Source organism: Pristiophorus japonicus, chromosome 13 (assembly GCF_044704955.1).
Source record: "Pristiophorus japonicus isolate sPriJap1 chromosome 13, sPriJap1.hap1, whole genome shotgun sequence".
Taxonomy (NCBI): Eukaryota; Metazoa; Chordata; class Chondrichthyes; family Pristiophoridae; genus Pristiophorus; species Pristiophorus japonicus.
Genome location: NC_091989.1, coordinates 32,365,945 through 32,386,303, shown reverse-complemented (window position 1 = coordinate 32,386,303; position 20,359 = coordinate 32,365,945). Strand labels below are relative to the sequence as shown.

At 41.9% G+C, this 20,359-nt stretch overlaps 1 protein-coding gene across 7 annotated transcripts in view; it reads right to left on the bottom strand.

Moving 5' to 3' along the window:
* Positions 1–1,576: 1,576 nt before the first annotated feature.
* Positions 1,577–20,359, bottom strand: part of slc26a5 (solute carrier family 26 member 5) — a 117,920-nt gene continuing 99,137 nt past the window's right edge. For 6 of the 7 annotated variants that reach the window (XM_070897319.1, XM_070897323.1, XM_070897322.1 and 3 more), the window contains 3 exons: positions 20,067–20,282; positions 3,496–3,550; positions 1,577–2,064 (listed from right to left, as the gene is read on the bottom strand). In XM_070897319.1, the coding sequence (XP_070753420.1) occupies positions 1,916–2,064; positions 3,496–3,550; positions 20,067–20,282 (420 nt within the window). In that variant the 3' untranslated portion in view covers positions 1,577–1,915. Of the gene's footprint in view, positions 2,065–3,495; positions 3,551–7,236; positions 7,602–20,066; positions 20,283–20,359 lie in introns of those variants that run through there. The other variant, XM_070897324.1, reaches the window with a different exon arrangement.

Here is a 20,359-nt window from a genome sequence, read left to right as displayed (position 1 = left end):
AACATTTAAAAAAAAACCTATTGGTCACTTCTGAAATCCTGAGTGATGAAAAATAGCTCCTTTGATTGAATTACCAGATCACAATTCAGAGATTTTGATGAGATTCCACAGTTTTAAAAAGATCAAAAACATTCAGGTGTATCAACTCTTATTTACACCATCACAATGAAAGCAAATGTATTACTGCGCTCAAGATGCCACCTGTATTGCAGCTTCCCGATATCTGAGAGACATACTGATCAGAAAGGTCCCACATTTTATGCATGGTCTGTGAGTTATCTGATCGCAGCTTGGATAGGCGGAGGGGTATTACAACTGGCTTCAGCATCCCTTGACTAGGTAACAGGGGAAAGATCAGTCAAGCTTCTAATGCCCAAAAGTAGATTCAAAAACACTACTTCAAACTAAAGAGGATATGGGAAGTCCAGCAGTATTTGCTCTTCATCATCTGGATGAAAAGCAGGATAGTCAGGAGGATGAGAACAAGCTGTTTGCTTGTCTTCTTGCTCTCTCCCTCTCTGATGGAGAGAAAGAGATTAACAGGGTTACGGTCAAAAAGTGGGGGAGTGGTACTAAGCATGACTGCTTTTTCAAACATAGCCCAGGCATGGCGGACCGAAAGGCCTCCTTCTGTGCTGTATTTTCTATGAATCTTCAATGAATCTAGAGAATGGAATGTGATAGAGGTACCTAAAATAGAACTTTAAAAATGTAGAGCAAGCAATGAGAAAAGGGAAAGAAAATATAATTTTGGCAAATAATCCCACATTTTGATTAGTGCTACAATTCCATGAAAACAAGATGACATATTACAATACATTTTACATAAATGCTGCAAAGAAGAATGATCTAGCCAGAATTATTTATGGGAACTATTTTGCAGAATGCACTTTTTATCTAGTTAATATGAATTTTTTATAGAATGAAGATAGCTATGTGTGTGTGTGCAGGAGAGACAGTTGAGAATAAGTGGGATTACAAATCTACATTATGTGCAATATTGCAGAAGCAGAGATAGGTTCTAGTGACATGTGACATTGAGCAAGGAAGGGAGTTGAGCTGAAGAGACAGTCACCTATTCAAAGCCTACAAGGCTAAGCTAAAGAAGTGTTTATTTACTTTAACCACAAGAGCAATGATAATTATGGGACTGAACGTGAAATGAAAATGCCAATTTCAACTGAAACCTGAAGACGTCAAAGAAAAGCAAAGTAACTGCAGCCAAATTCATCAATTATATGTTTAAAACATATACATTTAAGTTTCACTATATTTTGAATGCTGTATTTATACAGAAGGCCAATAATTGAAGTCCATAGTTTCAAACTGTATTTAAAAAAGTAAAAGCTGCCACCGGCAATGCATGCACGAGTGATAGAACAACAGTTCCACTCGACTCCCCACATACCGACAGGAGCAGGGATAGTGGCGGGAGCGGTCTTTTGTTTTTTTTTAAATAAAGGCACTTCATTTACCTCATACTCTGAAGGTATTTCTCAAGCGGAGGTAGAGACCTGGCAGCAGTGATGGGGGAGAGCAAAACACAAAAAGGGGCAAGAAGAGAGAAAAGCAATAATTTCAGAGATAAACTTTATATACATTATATACATAGATATATATGAAAGTAACTCATAGTTCAGAGAAAATTTGGTTACTCACAGCGACCAGGCACAAGAGGTTTCTCAGTCTCAATAAATTCTTACCACACTGAATAAAAGTTAAAATCCATAAATCTGGCACAAATGCTTTAAATAATCTTGATGGGTTAAATTTCTTCTGATCCAATAGACTTGAAACAGTTATCATTCTTGAAAATGCTGATATTTTCTGCAGTGACAATTTTTCTAGTTGCCAGATGATGCCTGTTTCAAGATTGAAGTAGTGCAAGACGATTTTAATTTCAAGACAGCCAAATTCAAGAGGAGGTTATTTCGATGGGGATTGCTTCAGATGCTGCTTTATTCTGGCAATGAAGTACAGCATCATGTATACTATGAAACAGAAGGTCTCTTGTAATCGTTTTCTCAAAAAAATTCAAACTATTCAAATCTGCCACAACAGACCCTGCCAGTAAAACAAAATATATTAGAACAGAAATTTTTATAAAGCCTTTACTTTTTTTAAATTCTAAAATGTGAGGTGTAAACATAAAATACACAATTTGTGAACAGAATAGGCTTGATGATGAAAGCAAAACTTGTACACATCAAGTCCAATGACCTGTACTAGTCTATGATTCAGATTTTAGCTACAGGTGCAGCGTCCAAAATCGAGAGTTCTGGAATCCTGAATGTTCCGGGACGATCCATGGCAGGGTCGTCCGGAATCCGTAAAATGTTCCAGAATCCGGACTGGACGATCTTGCCGACCTTGGGGCCTCTCCGCCCCCGCCCGAACACCTCCTCGGCGGGGCCCCTGTCTGACGACCAACTCCTCGACGGGGCTGGACGGTCTGAACAGTTCTTCGACAGGAATTCCCCCCCGGCTTTCTAACATTCCGAAATCTGGAAATACCCAAACCTGGGCTCAGGTGTTTCCGGATTAGTGACTTCAGAAAACAAATCAAAAATCCGGAAAAATCCAGAATCCGGAATGGCTTCGATCCCGAGGGTTCCAGATTTTGGATGCTCAACCTGTATTAAGTTATTTGACATGTGTAACCTAATCTTGAATAACAGACACTACAATTCTGTGGAAAACAATGACACTTGTTTCTATTTTCATGAACACCCATAAATTCTGTACAGAAACACCAGCCAATTTGTAGCCTAATTCTATCACCCCATTTTACTGCTACGTTAACTTGGGAGAGAAGAGCGCATTTTCAGGAGGGGGGGGTGGGGGGGGAATGGGCAAAAATGAAGCTAATGATTTAACTTGTCTGGTATTCCACAACATTTAGATATTCGGATGTTAAACCTACAAAACCAAGCAGTACATCAAACACTAGAAAATTGAACATATAAACAGGATTATTATAAAATAAAAAAAACTCTGATGTTGAAATTAGCTTTGATTCTTCCAATAAAAGGAAATAAAGTATTTGTGCAGCCTTCATACTTTCCAAAGTGGTTGTTACAAAAGCATCTATTATTGGCCCATCCATTATTTTAAAAAATGGCTATTTTTGTAGCATTGTACCTTCTCCTCAGGGTCTTCAGTTTGAGGCCAACCTAGACTGATGGGATCAAAGTCTCTTGTGTCTCTCTCCAAGCCATTTGAACCCAAACTGAAATGATCAGATTCAAACCAATTCTCAACAGGCATGGGTCCCGAACACAAAACATTCCCAAGATGCAAGAAACGTATGAACACTGGTGCAGTAGGGGGGTACTCATCTGAAGTTGGGGTTAAAGTAGCAATCTGGATCTGGCCACAGTATGCCCGACACGGAACGGTTGAAACGAAATCCAACTGCCCAGAAACAAAATGTATTCTACACCCTAGCATGAGGATGACATTCCAAGTTCTCTATCTAGACAGCATTACACTTACCATTGCACCCAGCTAAGACGACATTAATTCCAATTTCTTCATATTTCTTTATTATCTGAAAAAATAACATTAAAAGAAGACAAAACAGGTCAATCAGGGTCAAACACTGGCTTGAGTTTTGAGATCTAATCCATTAACCAGGATTTTAAAAAGCTCCAAGTTTGCACATAAGAACATAAGAATTAGGAACAGGAGTAGGCCATCAAGCCCCTCAAGCCTGCTCCGCCATTCAACAAGATCATGGCTGATCTGGCCGTGGGCTCAGCTCCACTTACCCGCCCGCTCCCCATAACCCTTAATTCCCTTATTGGTTAAAAATCTGTCTATCTGTGATTTGAATACATTCAATGAGCTAGCCTCAACTGCTTCCTTGGACAGAGAATTCCACAGATTCACAACCCTCTTGGAGAAGAAATTCCTTCTCAACTCGGTTTTAAATTGGCTCCCCCGTATTTTGAGGCTGTGCCCCCTAGCTCTAGTCTCCCCGACCAGTGGAAACAACCTCTCTGCCTCTATCTTGTCTATCCCTTTCATTATTTTAAATGTTTCTATAAGATCACCCCTCATCCTTCTGAACTCCAACGAGTAAAGACTCAGTCTACTCAATCTATCATCATAAGGTAACCCCTCTCATCTCCGGTATCAGCCTAGTGAATCGTCTGTACCCCCTCCAAAGCGAATATATCCTTCCTTAAGTAAGGTGACCAAAACTGCACGCAGTACTCCAGGTGCGAGCTCACCAATACACTATACAGTTGCAGCAGGACCTCCCTGCTTTTGTAATCCATCCCTCTCGCAATGAAGGCCAACATCCCATTCGCCTTCCTGATTACCTGCTGCACCTGCAAACTAACTTTTTGAGAGTTTCATGCACAAGGACCCTCAGGTCCCTCTGCACCGCAGCATGTTGTAATTTCTCCCCATTCAAATAATATTCCCTTTTACTGTTTCTCTCCCCCTCTCCCCCCCTCCCCCAAGGTGGATGACCTCACATTTTCCGACATTGTATTCCATCTGCCAAACCTTAGCCCATTCGCTTAACCTATCTAAATCTCTTTGCAGCCTTTCTGTGTCCTCTATACAACCCACTTTCCCACTAATCTTTGTGTCATCTGCAAATTTGCACTATTCCTATCTAGATGTCCCGTTATTTCTTCCTTAATGATAGCTTCAAGCATTTTCCCCACTACAGATGTTAAACTAACCGGTCTATAGTTACCTGCCTTTTGTCCGTCCCCTTTTTTTAAACAGAGGCGTTACATTAGCTGCTTTCCAATCCGTTGGTATCTCCCCAGAGTCCAGAGAATTTTGGTAGATTATAGCGAATGCATCTGCTATAACTTCTGCCATCTCTTTTAATACCCTGGGATGTATTTCATCAGGACCAGGGGACTTGTCTACCTTGAGATCCATTAGCCTGTCCAGCACTACCCCCATAGTGAAAGTGATTGTCTCAAGGTCCTCCCTTCCCACATTCCCATGACTAGCAATTTTTGGCATGGTTTTTGTGTCTTCCACTGTGAAGACCGAAGCAAAATAATTGTTTAAGGTCTCAGCCATTTCCACATTTCCCATTATCAAATCCCCCTTCTCATCTTCTAAGGGGCCAACATTTACTTTAGTCACTCTTTTCCGTTGTATATATTGGTAAATGCTTTTACTATCTGTTTTTATGTTTTGCGCAAGTTTACTTTCGTAATCTATCTTTCCTTTCTTTATTGCTTTCTTAGTCATTCTTTGCTGTCGTTTAAAATTTTCCCAATCTTCTAGTTTCCCACTAACCTTGGCCACCTTATATGCATTGGTTTTTAATTTGATACTCTCCTTTATTTCCTTGGTTATCCACGGCTGGTTATCCCTTCTCTTACTGCCCTTCTTTTTCACTGGAATATATTTTTGTTGAGCACTATGTAAGAGCTCCTTAAAAGTCCTCCACTGTTCCTCAATTGTGCCACCGTTTAGTCTGTGTTCCCAGTCTACTTTAGCCAACTCTGCCCTCATCCCACTGTAGTCCCCTTTGTTTAAGCATTGTACACTCGTTTGAGACACTACTTCCTCACCCTCAATCTGTATTACAAATTCAACCATACTGTGATCACTCATTCCGAAAGGATCTTTTACTAGGAGATTGTTTATTATTCCTGTCTCATTACACAGGACCAGATCTAAGATAGCTTGCTCCCTTGCAGGTTCTGTAACATACTGTTCTAAGAAACAATCCCGTATGCATTCTATGAATTCCTCCTCAAGGCTACCCCGTGCGATTTGATTTGACCAATCGATATGTAGGTTAAAATCCCCCATGATTACTGCTGTTCCTTTTTCACATGCCTCCATTATTCCCTTGATTATTGTCCGCCCCAACGTGAAGTTATTATTTGGGGGCCTATAAACTCACCCACCAGTGACTTTTTTCCCTTACTATCTCTAATCTCCACCCATAATGATTCAACATTTTGTTCATTAGAGCCAATATCGTCTCTCACAACTGCCCTATCATCCTTTATTAACAGAGCTACCCCCTCCCCCTCCTTTCCCTTCTTGTCTATCTTTCCGAATGGTCAGATACCCCTGTATGTTTAATTCCCAGTCTTGGCCACCCTGCAACCACGTTTCTGTAATGGCCACCAAATTATACCCATTTGTAATGATTTGTGCCGTCAACTCATTTACTTTATTTCGAATGCTGCGTGCATTTAGGTAGAGTGTTTTAATACTAGTTTTTAAACCATGATTTTTAGTTTTGACCACTCCTGCAGCCCCTTTATATTCATACATATTGTCCCTTCCTATCACCTTGTGGTTTACACTTACCCCAGTGCTACTCTGCTCTGTTGCCTCCTGCCTTTTGCATTCTTTCTTGGGGTCCTGTTCATCTGAGCTCTCACCCACTCGAACTAGCTCAGAGCCCTCTCCTGGGTTCCGAATACTCCTCGCGTTGAGGCACCGAGCTTTCAGGCGTGCCTTTTTATTACACTTTGACCCTTTAGAATTTTGCTGTACTGTGGCCCTTTTTGTTTTTTGCCTAGAGTTTCTCTGCCCTCCACTTGTACTCATCTCCTTTCTGTCTTTTGCTTCTGTCTCCATTTTGTTTCCCTGTGTCTCCCTGCATTGGTTCCCATCCCCCTGCCATATTAGTTTAACTCCTCCCCAACAGCACTAGCAAACACTCCCCCTAGGACATTGGTTTCGGTCCTGCCCAGGTGCAGACCGTCCGGTTTGTACTGGTCCCACCTCCCCCAGAACCGGTTCCAATGCCCCAGGAATTTGAATCCCTCCCTGCTGCACCACTGCTCAAGCCACGTATTCATCTGAGCTATCCTGCGATTCCTACTCTGATTAGCACGTGGTACTGGTAGCAATCCCGAGATTACGACTTTTGAGGTCCTACTTTTTAAATTTAGCTCCTAGCTCCTTAAATTCGTCTCGTACAACCTCCTTCCTTTTTTAAAACTATATCGTTGGTACCAATGTGCACCACGACAACTGGCTGTTCACCCTCCCTTTTCAGAATGTCCTGCACCCGCTCTGAGACATCCTTGACCCTTGCACCAGGGAGGCAACATACCATCCTGGAGTCTCGGTTACGGCCGCAGAGACGCCTATCTATTCCCCTTACCATTGAATCCCCTATCACTATCGCTCTCCCACTCTTTTTCCTGCCCTCCTGTGCAGCAGAGCCAGCCACGGTGCCATGAACTTGGCTGCTGCTGCCCTCCCCTGATGAGTCATCCCCCTCAACAGTACTCAAAGCGGTGTATCTGTTTTGCAGGTGGATGACCGCAGGGGACCCCTGCACTACCTTCCTTGCACTGTTCTTCCTGCTGGTCTTCAATGGGTTCTTCCAATGGTTTGTCTATGAAGATATTAGCATGCAGACCAAGAAGATCCCAAGTTCAGTTAACTCTGCACAGACTAAGTCCAGTCAGCAATAGCATCACCCGTAAGTTAGAGGGGCAAAAACGAGCAGGATTCTGCAAACTATCCAGTAACTCCTGGTGTGCACTATTAGCTCAGTTGTGATGCTCTTCGTGGTAAAATAGCTATTCTATAAGGCTCATTCATGAAGTGGCCACCTGAGCTAGATACTAGAGGACATCCAGTACCTATGGAAACAATAAAAAGATTTCTGGAAGAAGTAATGTTCAAGGAATGATCAGCATCAACTTTCAGGTTCTTGAAAATCAGGAAATTGGTGAGTTGGAGAGCATAAAAGTAAACTATTGAAATGTAATGAACCATAAAGTTGCTCATAGCTTTCACCAATGGCTCGTCATGTAAATTCACTACATCCACTCTATACTGTGTTAAGCTTCACTCGGTGATGACACTCTTGCCTCGGAGTCTGAAGATCATGGGCTTTTAACCCCACTGCTTGACCTGAGCACACTACATAGAACATGGAAACAGGCCATTCTGCCAACTCTGTATCCTTCACATGATTAGGAGTCCCAAACCTATGTAACGGTCCTATTCCTATAGCCCCCCTTTCCTTCAACCATCTATCCAATCTATTTGTAAATGCTAACATGGTCACTTCATTAATCCCAGCAGTGCATTTCACCGCCTCATAGCACCTCCATCAAATCCTCCATAATCTGCTCTGCTCGAATAAAAACAGCCCTATGTGTCAAGACTTTTTGTATTTGTATTCCTTCGCAATAGGCAGAATCCTAGTGAATCTGCACTGTACCCTCTGTAATGCTTTGACATCCCATCTAGCGGAGCCCAAAATGCAACTACCCCAATTGTGGTCTTACTAAGGTTTAAAAAATATCTCGCCATACAGTCCAGTATTCTATTCTATGATTGCATTTTAGTATTGTCTATAAACCCAGAAGAGTACCCTGTGGGACAGGAATATCCACATCCATCCATTTAAGAAGCTGCTCCATTTCCTCCCTTCTTGCCAGTTTAGAATGCAACTTGCTACCCTTTCCCCAAGTCTTCTACATGGTTATCTTGTCAAAAGCTTTATAAAAGTTCATGTAAAAGCATTCACTGCATTTCCGTCACCTCCTCAAAAAGTTCCATTCAGGCTCGTTGAGCACAATCTTCCCTTCCAAAATCCATGTTGTCTGCTTCCAATTACTTTTGCTTGATCTAGATATTTAATAATTTCATTAAAGATTGTAAAATATTCCCTACCCCATTGGCCTGTAATGACCCAGGTTAATTCTGTCTCCCTTTATGAAAATGGGTATTACATTAGTCACTCTCCATCCTATGGCACATGTCTATACATGACCACCTGAAATATAATTTCTGTATTATGTAGCCTCCACTTTTTCTTCTCCCAGGATCCTTGGATGTACCCGACACTGTATGCTTCTTTAGCTTAAATAATTCTTGAGTACTTGGGATGTGGGTGACACTGGCAAAGCTGCACCTGTTCCTATGCCTAGTTGCCAAGTGGTGGTAAGCCTACTTCTGAATCAGTCATTGTGGTGATGGTGCGCTCATAATGGTGTTAGGTAGGGAATTCCGACTTAACAATAAAGAAATTACTAAATTAGTCACAAGTCAGGAGAATATGCAACTTGGAGGGGCACTTGGAGGTTATTGTGTTCCCACAACATTACTGCTCCACCTCATCAGTGGTAGAGGTCACAGGCGAAGTAGTGGCTGGCAAAGTAATCTTGGTGAGTTGCAGTGCACCCCGTGGATCATACACATTGCTTCAATATCCACCACTGGTAGAGTGGCTGCAAACTGCTCTCTGGAGGGCGTCAAACTTGCTGAGCATTGTTGCAACTGCACCCATCCAGGTAAGTTGCAACCTGATATATTTTTCACTCCTGTTAAGTTTGCAGTCGTTTCTGTTGGCACTATTAAATCTATATGTGGCTATGACAAAATTACTTCTAATTCCCCCAGTTTATTTTTTACACTCTGTTTTTACTCATTTGAACACTACTCCCCCCACCCCCCCACCTGATTTTCTTTTATCCAAGCTAACATTTTGTTCCTTTATCTCAGTCTTTTCCCTGCTTATAACTGATTCATTTTCATGCTGCGTTTATTCCTTCTGCGTGGCATCACTATTGCTAAAATTATATTTTATTTGAATATTAACCTCATCTATTACTACCATCTGTATTTGGCTGACATTTCAGTGCAGCGTGCAGGGAGTGCTGCATTGGCAGAGATGCTAGCTTTTGTATGAAAGGTTAAATTAAGGTCCTATCTGTCTGTCCAGTTGGACAAAAAGATCCCATTGTACTATTTGAAGAGCGGGACATTCTCATGTGCCAAGTAACATTCATGCCTCAACGAACAGCAGAACATCAGATGAACAAAAAGAAAAGTAGTGGAAATCTGAAATAAAAATAGAAAATACTGGCAAACTCAGCAGGTCAGGCAGCATCTGAGAAGAGAGGAAGGTAGGATTAACCTTTTGGGTCAGTGTCCTTTTGTAAGAACCAGACGACGTTCGATGAACAGCTTGTAAGGAGGAACAGAACCGGGGAAGAAAAAAAAAGTTGTGATTAAGTGAAGGACAGGAGATAATTACATGACGGTGTGATGCTGGTGCAAAACAAAAGCAGACAATTCTGAGATAAATTAGAGAAACAAAAGATGTGTCAGAGACCCAGAGGATGTGTGAATAGTTACAACAGAATAGCAGAGGAGGAAGCATGGAAGGCAAAGCCGAGAAGGTTCCAGTGGCCCAGTGGAAGTAATAGGCAGATAGACACCAGGGTACAGACCATCCCGCCTGCCGTGTACCAATAAGGGACCCCCTAATCCAAGCACCACAATGTTCCCCATTCCCAGAAGCCTTGGATACCAACACCCGCTGTCCAAGAGAAAGCTGTGGTTAAGGTCTGAAGTCGTTAAATTTAATGTTAAGGCCAAAGGGCGGCAAGGTGCCTTAGCAAGATGGTCTCATTATTGCCTTTTTCAGGGTTAGCTGTGGCTCAGTGGTAGCACTCTCATCTGAGCCAGAAGGTTGTGGATTCAAATCTCACTCCAGGGACTTGAGCATATAATCTAGTCTGACAATCCAGTGCAGTACTGAGGGATTTCTGCATTGTCAGAGGTGCCGTCTTTCGGATAAGACGATAAACCAAGGTCCCATCTGCCCTCTCAGGTGGGCGCAAAAGTTCCCTCAGCACTACTTGGGTAGCTAATGTAACCCCACTTTTTAAAAAAGGAGAGAGAGAAAACCAGGAATTATAGACCGGTCAGCCTGACATCAGTGGTGGGGAAAATGTTGGAATCAATTATTCAAGATGTAATAGCAGCGCATTTGGAAAGCAGTGACAGGATCGGTCCAAGTCAGCATGGATTTATGAAAGAGAATTCATGCTTGACAAATCTTCTAAAATTTTTTGAGGATGTAACTAGTAGAGTGGGGACAAGGGGGAGCCAGTGGTCTGTGATTCTATGATGTGGTGTATTTAGACTTTCAAAAGGCTTTTGACAAGGTCCCACACAAGAGATTAGTGTGCAAAATTAAAACACATGGTATTGGGCGTAATGTATTGACGTGAATAGAGAACTGGTTGGCAGACAGGAAGCAAAGAATAGGAATAAAAGGGTCCTTTTCAGAATGGCAGGCAGTGACTAGTGGGGTACCGCAAGGTTCAGTGCAGGGACCCCAGCTATTTACAATATATATTAATGATTTAGACAAAGGAATTGAATGTAATATCTCCAAGTTTATAGATGACACTAAGCTGGGTGGCAGTGTGAGCTGTGAGGAGGATGCTAAGAGGCTGCAGGGTGACTTGGACAGGTTAGGTGAGTGGGCAAATACATGGCAGATGCAGTATAATGTAGATAAATGTGAGGTTATCCACTTTGGTGGTAAAAACAGGAAGGCAAATTATCTGAATGGTGACCGATTAGTAAAAGGGGAGGTGCAACAAGACCTGGGTGTCATGGTACATCAGTCATTGAAAGTTGGCATACAGGTACAGCAGACGGTGAAGGCAGCAAATGGCATGTTGGCCTTCATAGCGAGAGGATTTGAGTATAGGAGCAGGGAGGTCTTACTGCAGTTGTATAGAGCCTTGGTGAGGCCAAACCTTGAATATTGTATGCAGTTTTGGTCTCCTAATCTGAGGAAGGATATTCTTGCTATTGAGGGAGTGCGGCGAAGGTTCACCAGACTGATGCCCGGAATGACAGGACTGGCATATGAAGAAAGATTGGATTGACTAGGCTTATATTCAATGGAATTTAGAAGAATGAGAGGGGATTTCATAGAAACATATAAAATTCTGATGGGACTGGACAGGTTAGATGCAGGAAGAATGTTCCCAATGTTGGGGAAGTCCAGAACCAGGGGTCACAGTCTAAGGATAAGGGGTAAGCCATTTAGGACCGAGATGAGGAGAAACTTCTTCACTCAGAGAATTGTGAGCATGTGGAATTCTCTACCACAGAAAGTTGTTGAGGCCAGTTCATTAGATATATCCAAAAGGGAGTCAGATGTGGCCCTTACAGCTGAAGGGATCAAGGGGTATGGAGAGAAAGCAGGAATGGGATACTGAAGTGCATGATCAGCCATGATCATATTGAATGGTGGTGCAGGCTCGAAGGGCCGAACGGTCTACTCCTGCACCTATTTTCTATGTTTCTCCTGGTGTTCTGGCCAACATTTATCCTGCAACCAACACCTAAAACAGATGATCTGGATAGTTATTGCGGTTTGTGGGAGCTTGCTGCCGCAGACAGGCTGCCACGTTTCCTACATTACAACGGTGACTATATTTCAAAAGTACTTGTAAAACTCTTTGGGACGTCCCAAGGTTGGGAAAGGCACTATATAAATGCAAGTCTTTCTTCTTTTGTCTTGCACCATCATCACTTCTGTCATAATCATCGTCTGCCCTCCACCTGATCACAGACCTTCATTTTTTTTTTTTGCTTCCCACCCCTTTGCACAACATAGCGGTGCATAAATTGGCACCCATTCTTGCTTACAAAATAATTACTACATTTTAATCGGCTGCATGCATTTTGGGTGAAATATGCTGTACAAGTTCCATCTTTCATGTGGCATATGGACAAGGAAGATTCCATGGTCAGCTCGTAATCTGTGCTGAGTTAGCTGATTTGTATCCAGATAGCAATTATATAGGATATACAGCACAGACACAGGCCATTTAGCCCAATCAGTTCACTCCACTCTAAGCCTCTTCCCGTCTTTCCTCATCTAATTCTATCAGCATAACCCTCTATTCCCTCATATGCTTATCTAGCCTCTCCTTAAATGCATCTACACTATTTGCCTCAACTACTCCCTGTGATAGAGTGTTCCACATTCTGACCACTCTATGGGTAAAGAAGTTTCTTCTGAATTCCCCATTTGATTTCTTGGTGATTATCTTAGATTGATGGCCTCTAGTTATGCTCTTCCCCACGAGTGGAAACACACTCAGTTTCTACTCTATCAAAACCTGTCATAATTTTAAAGACCTCTATTAGGTCACCCCTCAGCCTTCTTTTTTCAAGCAAAGAGACCCAGCCTGTTCATCCTTTCCTGATGGGTACACCCTCACTCACATTTATGGTATCATCCTTGTAAATCTTCCTTGCACCTTCTCCAGTGCCTCTATATCCTTTGTATAATATGGCGACCAGAATTGAATGCAGTATTCCAAGTGTGATCTAACCAAGGTTCGAAACAAATTTAGAATAACTTTGCTACTTTTCAATTCTATCCCCCTCGAAATAAACCCTACTGCCTGATTTTTTTATGGCCTTGTTAACTTGTGTCGCTACTTTTAGTGATTTGTACTCCAAAATCCCTATGCTCCTCTATCCCACGCAGACTCACACCCTCCAAGTAATGTGACCTGCCTATTCTTCCTACCAAAATGTAATACCTCACATTTATCTATGTTGAAGCTCGTTTCCCAATGATATGTCCATTCTGCAAGTTTATTAATGTCCTCATGCAATTTCTATTTATATAGCACCTTTAACGTAGTGAAATGTCCCAAGGCACTTCACAGGAGTATTACGAGATTAAAAAAATTGACACCAAAATTGACACAAGTAGAAATTAGCGCATGTGACCAAAAGCTTGGTCAAAAAGGTGTATTTTAAAGGAGCATCTTGAAGGAGGAAAGAGAGATAGAGAGGTTTAAGCAGGGAGTTCCAAAGCTTGGGGCTGGGCAACAGAAGGCACGGCCATCAATGGTTGAGCGATTATAATCAGGGATGCTCAAAAGGGCAGAATTAGAGGAGCGCAGACATCTCGGGGATGTTGTGGGGCTGGAGGAGATTACAGAGATAGGGAGGGGCGAGGCCATGGAGGGATTTGAAAATAAGGATGAGAATTTTGAAATCGAGGCATTACTTTAGTATTAACTATCCCCACCAATTTGGTGTCATCCGCAAATTTAGAAATTGTGTTCTTGATTTCAAAGTCGAAATCATTAATATAAATCATTTATGTAAATGGTGAAGAGTGAACTGATCCTGGTGGAACACCACTACCCACCTTCTGCCACTGTGAATAGCTATCTTTTGCCCCATCTCTCTGCTTTTTGTCTTGAAGACAGGTGGCTATCCATTCTGCTACTTGTCCCCTGACTCCACATTCTCTAACCTTATTCATTAGTCTATTATGTGGTACCTTATCGAAGGCCTTTTGAAAATCTAGATAATTACATCTACTGCATTACCCTTGTCTATTCCCCGTTGTCTCTTCCAAAAATTCCATGAGGTTGGTCAAGCAAGGCTTTCCTTTTTGAAATCTATGCTGACTATTCATTATATTTTTGGCTTTTACATGTTTTTCTATTTTCTCTTTTATTTCATTATTTTTTCTACCACTGATGTTAAGCTGATCAGATCAGCCATGATATTGAATGGCGAAGCAGGCCCGAGGGGCCAAATGGCCTACTCCTGCTCCTATTTCTTAAGTTCTTATTGTAAGCTGACTGATCTATAATTCCCTGAACATGTTCTATCTTCCTTCTTAAATATATATAGTTAGCTATCCGCCAGTCCTCTGGCACTACACCTTTTTCTAATGAATTATTAAATGTGTAATAATGCCTCTGCTATCTCTTCGCTGGATTATTTTAAAATGCGCGGACCAGGGTTTTTTTCCCTCAGAGTTGGATTTGTTTATTTAATATATTACCTCTTTTAATTTTAAATGCAATTATTTCATTACTAATCTCATGATCCAATGTCATGTCCATCTGTTCTATCTCCCTGGTAAATACGGAGGCAAAATAATGATTTAATATTTCTGTCATCTCTATCACTGCCTGTGGCATTATCCAATGCATCCTTTAGTGGCCCTATTCCCATCCAGACTTTCCTTTTATTATTGATGTGCCTGTAAAAATATTTTACTATTTTATTTTATGTGCCTTGATAATTTAATTTCATAGGTGTTCTTTTTTGACTTCTTTCCTAATCTCTTTGTATTTTTCCTCATCATGCTCTCCCCTGCTGTCCATGTTCCAAATGTATGCCTCTTTTCTTACCCTGAAATTTTACCTTATGGCTTTATTCATCCATAGTGTCTCATTAGTGTTTAGCTTGTTCTTGTTTTGTAGTGGAATATATTTTTCCTGGACTCTGTTGAACACTGTTTTAAATGTTTCCCATTGCTGTTCTACGTCATTGTTTGCCAATATTGTCCATTTTTATTTTTCCAAGTTCTATTCTCAGCCCCTCAAAATGAGCTTTTCTCCAATCCATTACCCATGTCATACTCATGTCCTTCTCAATTATTATTTTAAAGTGCATTATATTATGGTCACTATTGCCTAGATGTTTCGCTACTTTTACTTCTCTTATCTGCTCTGGTTTATTTCCCATTACAAGATCTAATAATTTGCTACAAGCTCTTAATGAGATTGCAGGTTTGTGGGCACTTTTTAAACTCTGTGGTTCCACTAGGCTAAGGAGGGCTAAGATAAAATCAAGCAAGCCAGAGTTATTGCTCCTCAATACTCCTCTTGTGATGGTCCATATGCAGTCGATCAGCTCAATACTCCTTAAGATTCGTTAGGAAAAAAGGCCATTCGTGAGATATACTTAAGGACCACCACTACCTTGGAATGAGATATAAAATTAATATAGCTGCTTTTTCGTCATTAAGCACTCAACATGCAATTTCAAAGAACGAATACATTTTATAAAAATCAAATAATTAGCGACAATTCCTCGTGTAAATAACCTTCAATATGCATCGGGCAAGTGAAAAATGAGTGGAGGTCATCATGCGGGCGGAAGCCATAATGCTAGACTACTTACTGTGATCAGTTTTCTTACTTTAATTTATAAATTATTATAATTTGATATAGGTGAAAGCTTTAACAAAATTTGAAAATTAGTCTAAAACTGTCTCAACTCAGCTGCCTGTGTCCCAACTCGCACCAAGTTCCGCTCATCCATCACCCCTGTGCTCAGTGACCTACATTGGCTCCCAGTTAAGCAACGCCTCGATTTCAAAATTCTCATCCTCGTTTTCAAATCCCGCCATGGCCTCGCCCCTTCCCATCTCTAATCTCCTCCAGCCCCACAACCTGCCCTCCCCACCCAGAGATGTCTGTGCTCCTCTAATTCTGCCCTCGAGCATCCCCGATTATAATTACTCAACTATTGGTGGCTGTGCCTTCTGTTGCCTAGGCCCAAGCTCTGGAATTCCTTGCCTAAACTTCTCTATCACTCTTTCCTCCTTCAAGCTGCTCCTTAAAATCTACCTCTTTGACTAAGCTTTTGGTCACCTGCCCTAGCTTCCTCTTATGTGGCTCGATGCCAAATTGTTTGTCTCAATATTCCTGAGCGCACCTTGGGATGTTTCACTATGTTAAAGGCACTATATAAATAGAAGTTGTTGTTGTAAAACTATGCCTAGTTAAAAGATTTACATTGTGAGGATTAACAACTTTGTACAAATGGCGGTAGAAAAAGCATTTTAACCAGATTTAAAATAAACTGGAAATGATTAAAAACTACAGAACCATCTGCTAGTTATATTGGTGTATAGTAGTCAGTTTTAGTAAATTAAGAAAATTTACATTCAAAAGCTTTTAAAATGTGCCATTAGTGTTCTTGTGCATAAAAAAAAAACACTTAATTTTTTGAGCCTCCTCGAAGGCCCACAAACAAGCGCCATTAGTAGAAACTCCCAATGGTGATGGCCAATTTTGTGAGCGTGGTTGTCTATCGCGATGGTTTTTAAAATACTAGTGCAACAAATCACAGAAACTCTATTTGCGCTTAAAATTCCGTGATCTTTTGTGCAGGTTTTGGGCAAATTGTGCTGAAAAAGCCCAGCGCAACCTATCAAACTCCTGCCCGAGACGTTTAAATACTGTTCATCTGTAATATCTTAACCTGAAATATTGGCTTCTGAATTTTCCACGGATACTGCGTAACCAGCTGAATATTTCCATTTTCAGCATCTGCAATATTTTGTTTTATGTTGGGGTAAGTTTCCTATCCTAATGACTCAGTGGGTAACCTCAGTATTGTGCCATAAAAACTATGAATATCTGAAGATGAATCCTTGGTGTATGCCAAGTAAGCTAATCTTCACTGGGGCAGCAAAATTCAGAAGGGAATCCCAGACATTGCACCTTCTGATGTTTATATCTATATATATATATATCAGATAGATATAGATACAATCAATTTGATGCAGAAACTCTGTCACAGCCTGCAACAAATTGCATAATATCTATAGAGGGAGAGCAAAGAGAGAAACAAGTGAAAGACATTATTTGGACAGGTTAGGTGAGTGGGCAAATGCATGGCAGATGCAGTATAATGTGGATAAATGTGAGGTTATCCACTTTGGGGGCAAAAACGCGAAGACAGAATATTTTCTGAATGGCGGCAGATTAGGAAAAGGGGAGGTGCAACGAGACCTGGGTGTCATGGTTCATCAGTCATTGAAAGTTGGCATACAGGTACAGCAGGCGGTGAAGGCGGCAAATGGTATGTTGGCCTTCATAGCTAGGGGATTTGAATACAGGAGCAGGGAGGTCTTACTGCAGTTGTACAGGGCCTTGGTGAGGCCCCACCTGGAATATTGTGTTAAGTTTTGGTCTCCTAATCTGAGGAAGGACGTTCTTGCTATTGAGGGAGTGCAGCGAAGGTTCACCAGACTGATTCCTGGGATGGCTGGACTGACATATGAGGAGAGACTGGATCAACTAGGCCTGTATACATTGGAGTTTAGAAAGATGAGAGGGTATCTCATAAAAACATAAGATTCTGACGGGACGGGACAGGTTAGATGCGGGTAGAATGTTCCTGATGTTGGGGAAGTCCAGAACCAGGGGACACAGTCTTAGGATAAGGGGTAGGCCATTTAGGACTGAGATGAGGAGAAACTTCTTCACTCAGAGTTGTTAACCTGTGGAATTCCCTGCCGCAGAATGTTGTTGATGCCAGTTCATTGGATATATTCAAGAGGGAGTTAGATATGGTCCTTACGGCTAAGGGGGATCAAGGGGTATGGAGCGAAAGCAGGAATGGGGTACTAGGGAATGATCAGCCATGATCTTATTGAATGGTGGTGCAGGCTCCAAGGGCCGAATGGCCTACTCCTGCACCTATTTTCTATGTTTCTACTTCGCCAGACATACTGGAAAAAAAAATATATATATATAAATAAAAGCGAAAGATTACACAGAGGATGGATATCAGAATTTCCTTTGTGTTTTATATGCACATCCCACATACAGTTAGCAGAGACAGCAAGTCACTTTTCATCTGCTATTAATGTAGGAGGCACCTACACCCTCTTAATGGCCCCAAGTTTCCACATGATTTGCTCCTGATTTTTAGGAGCAACTGGTGTAGAACGGAGTATCTTAGAAATCGGAATTCTCATCATTTAGTTTGCTCCAGTTCTAGTCAGTTAGAACAGTTTCACTTTGGAACAGAATATTTTTTTCAAAAGGGGGCGTGTCCGGCCACTTACGCCTGATTTCAAAGTTTCGTGAGTGAAAACTTACTCCAAACTAACTTAGAATGGAGTAAGTGAAGATTTTTGTACGCTAGAAAAAACCTTGTCTACACTTTAGAAAATCAGGCGTAGGTTACAAATTAGGCGTAGGGAACGAGGTGGGGGGGGGGGGGGGGGGAAGGGAAGTCATTAAATTCTACAATCAATCCTTAGTTATACTTATAAAAATATTATACAAATAAATCCAACCTGAATAAAAATTTAGAAGCAAGGAAAAGATTAAATAAACCATGTTCCTACCTCTGTGAAATAGCATCAGCCTTCGAGCTGCTGTGCTTCAGGCAGGCCTTTCATGTTGGAGACAGGCAGCGGTGTGGCGTCAGTGTCTCGACGGCAGCGGCAGCAAGCTTCGAGCTGAGCTGCAGTGCTTGAGGCAGGCCTTTCATTCTCTTCGTGGCTGGCCGCGAAGCAGCACCGGACGGACCCGAGGCCATTCGGCCATGAGATAGCAGCGGCGTCAGTGGCTGGCCGGCAGCCGAAGAATCAACACCTGACACACGCAGCTCATTAAGGTTCTTGAGGCCATTCGGCCACGCTTTAGGGGCGGCGTCAGTGGCTGGCCGGCAGCCAAAGAATCAGCAACGGACGGACCCGAGGCCATTCGACCATGAGATATCAGCGGCGTCAGTGGCTGGCCGGCAGCCGAAGAATCAACACAGGACACACGCAGCTCTTTATGGTGCTTGAGGCCATTCGGCCACGCTGTAGGGGCGGCGTCAGTGGCTCAACAGCAGCCGAAGATACAGCAGCAACCTTCGAGCTGTGAGGGGGACTGAGGCCATTTGGAGAGGCAGCCACATCGACAGTTTTATATTTAAATTTGCAGAATGGGTGCTGCATTGTCAACACCACGTATTATTGCAAAGTTGAATTGGCACTCTTATTTCTCCAAACACAGTCCTTAATTTGCATGCACCAATGCAGCACCGGTTCTGCAAGTTTAGCAGTGAAAAGCTGAACTCACTGATTTCAGCAGGTGATTTATTCAGCAGTGCTGCTAAAGGCACTCCCTCACACACAGAAATATCAAAAAAAAATAAATTACAAGCCTTTGCAGGGGTCCAAGAAACAAATCTTCACTTTTTCTGCAGTATTTTAAAAAATGGCCGAGTGCCAATGTTTGTGTGAGACTGCGTGCACGCTCCAACGCGCACGCGCAGGGTTGCCGGCACCACGAAGGCTAATATAAATTGTACCCGCCCCCTGCTACTTAGAAAATCGGCGAGTGTTAGGCTCCGCCCCCTGCTGCGAAGAGCGCGCCGCGCCAAGCAGACATCGAGCTCCAAGGAGCTCGAGAATATCGGACTTTTTTTTTTTTAAGCGCAGTTTTCGGCGCCCAGCTCGGAGGTGCGCCGTTTTCGCCGCGGGACGAAACTTGGGGCCAATGTGTTATTTCGATACAGAAAAATCTACACTTGATTTTGTGTTAGTTTTGAATATTGGCTATTTTGAATACACGCATAGCTGTTGACCAATTATTAACAATTTAATCACTCAAATTTATGTTGGGACATCCACTTGATCACTGGAAAATATCAGATACAGTATAAAGTTTAAAATTCTTCAAAGTTGGAATATTAGCACAAGTCCCATCAAGAAGATTAACACTCACCATTTTAAGCGTTTTTACTCCAACAGAGTCTACAAAATTGACTGGGTTGAAATCCAGAATTATAGAATGTGTGTCAGCTACTGATTTGACAAACGCTGCTGGTTCTTCATCATCATTTGCATCATATTCCGTTGTATCTTGGACACTCGAAATTCCATTCTGAATCTCTTCATTTGGAACTTCTGCAGACACCACTTCATTTTTTCCAAATGCTTTCTGTAGAATAAAGCAAAGAAATATCCTGAAAAATCAGCTCAATATACAGAGTGACACCACTGTGTTAGCCAATGAGT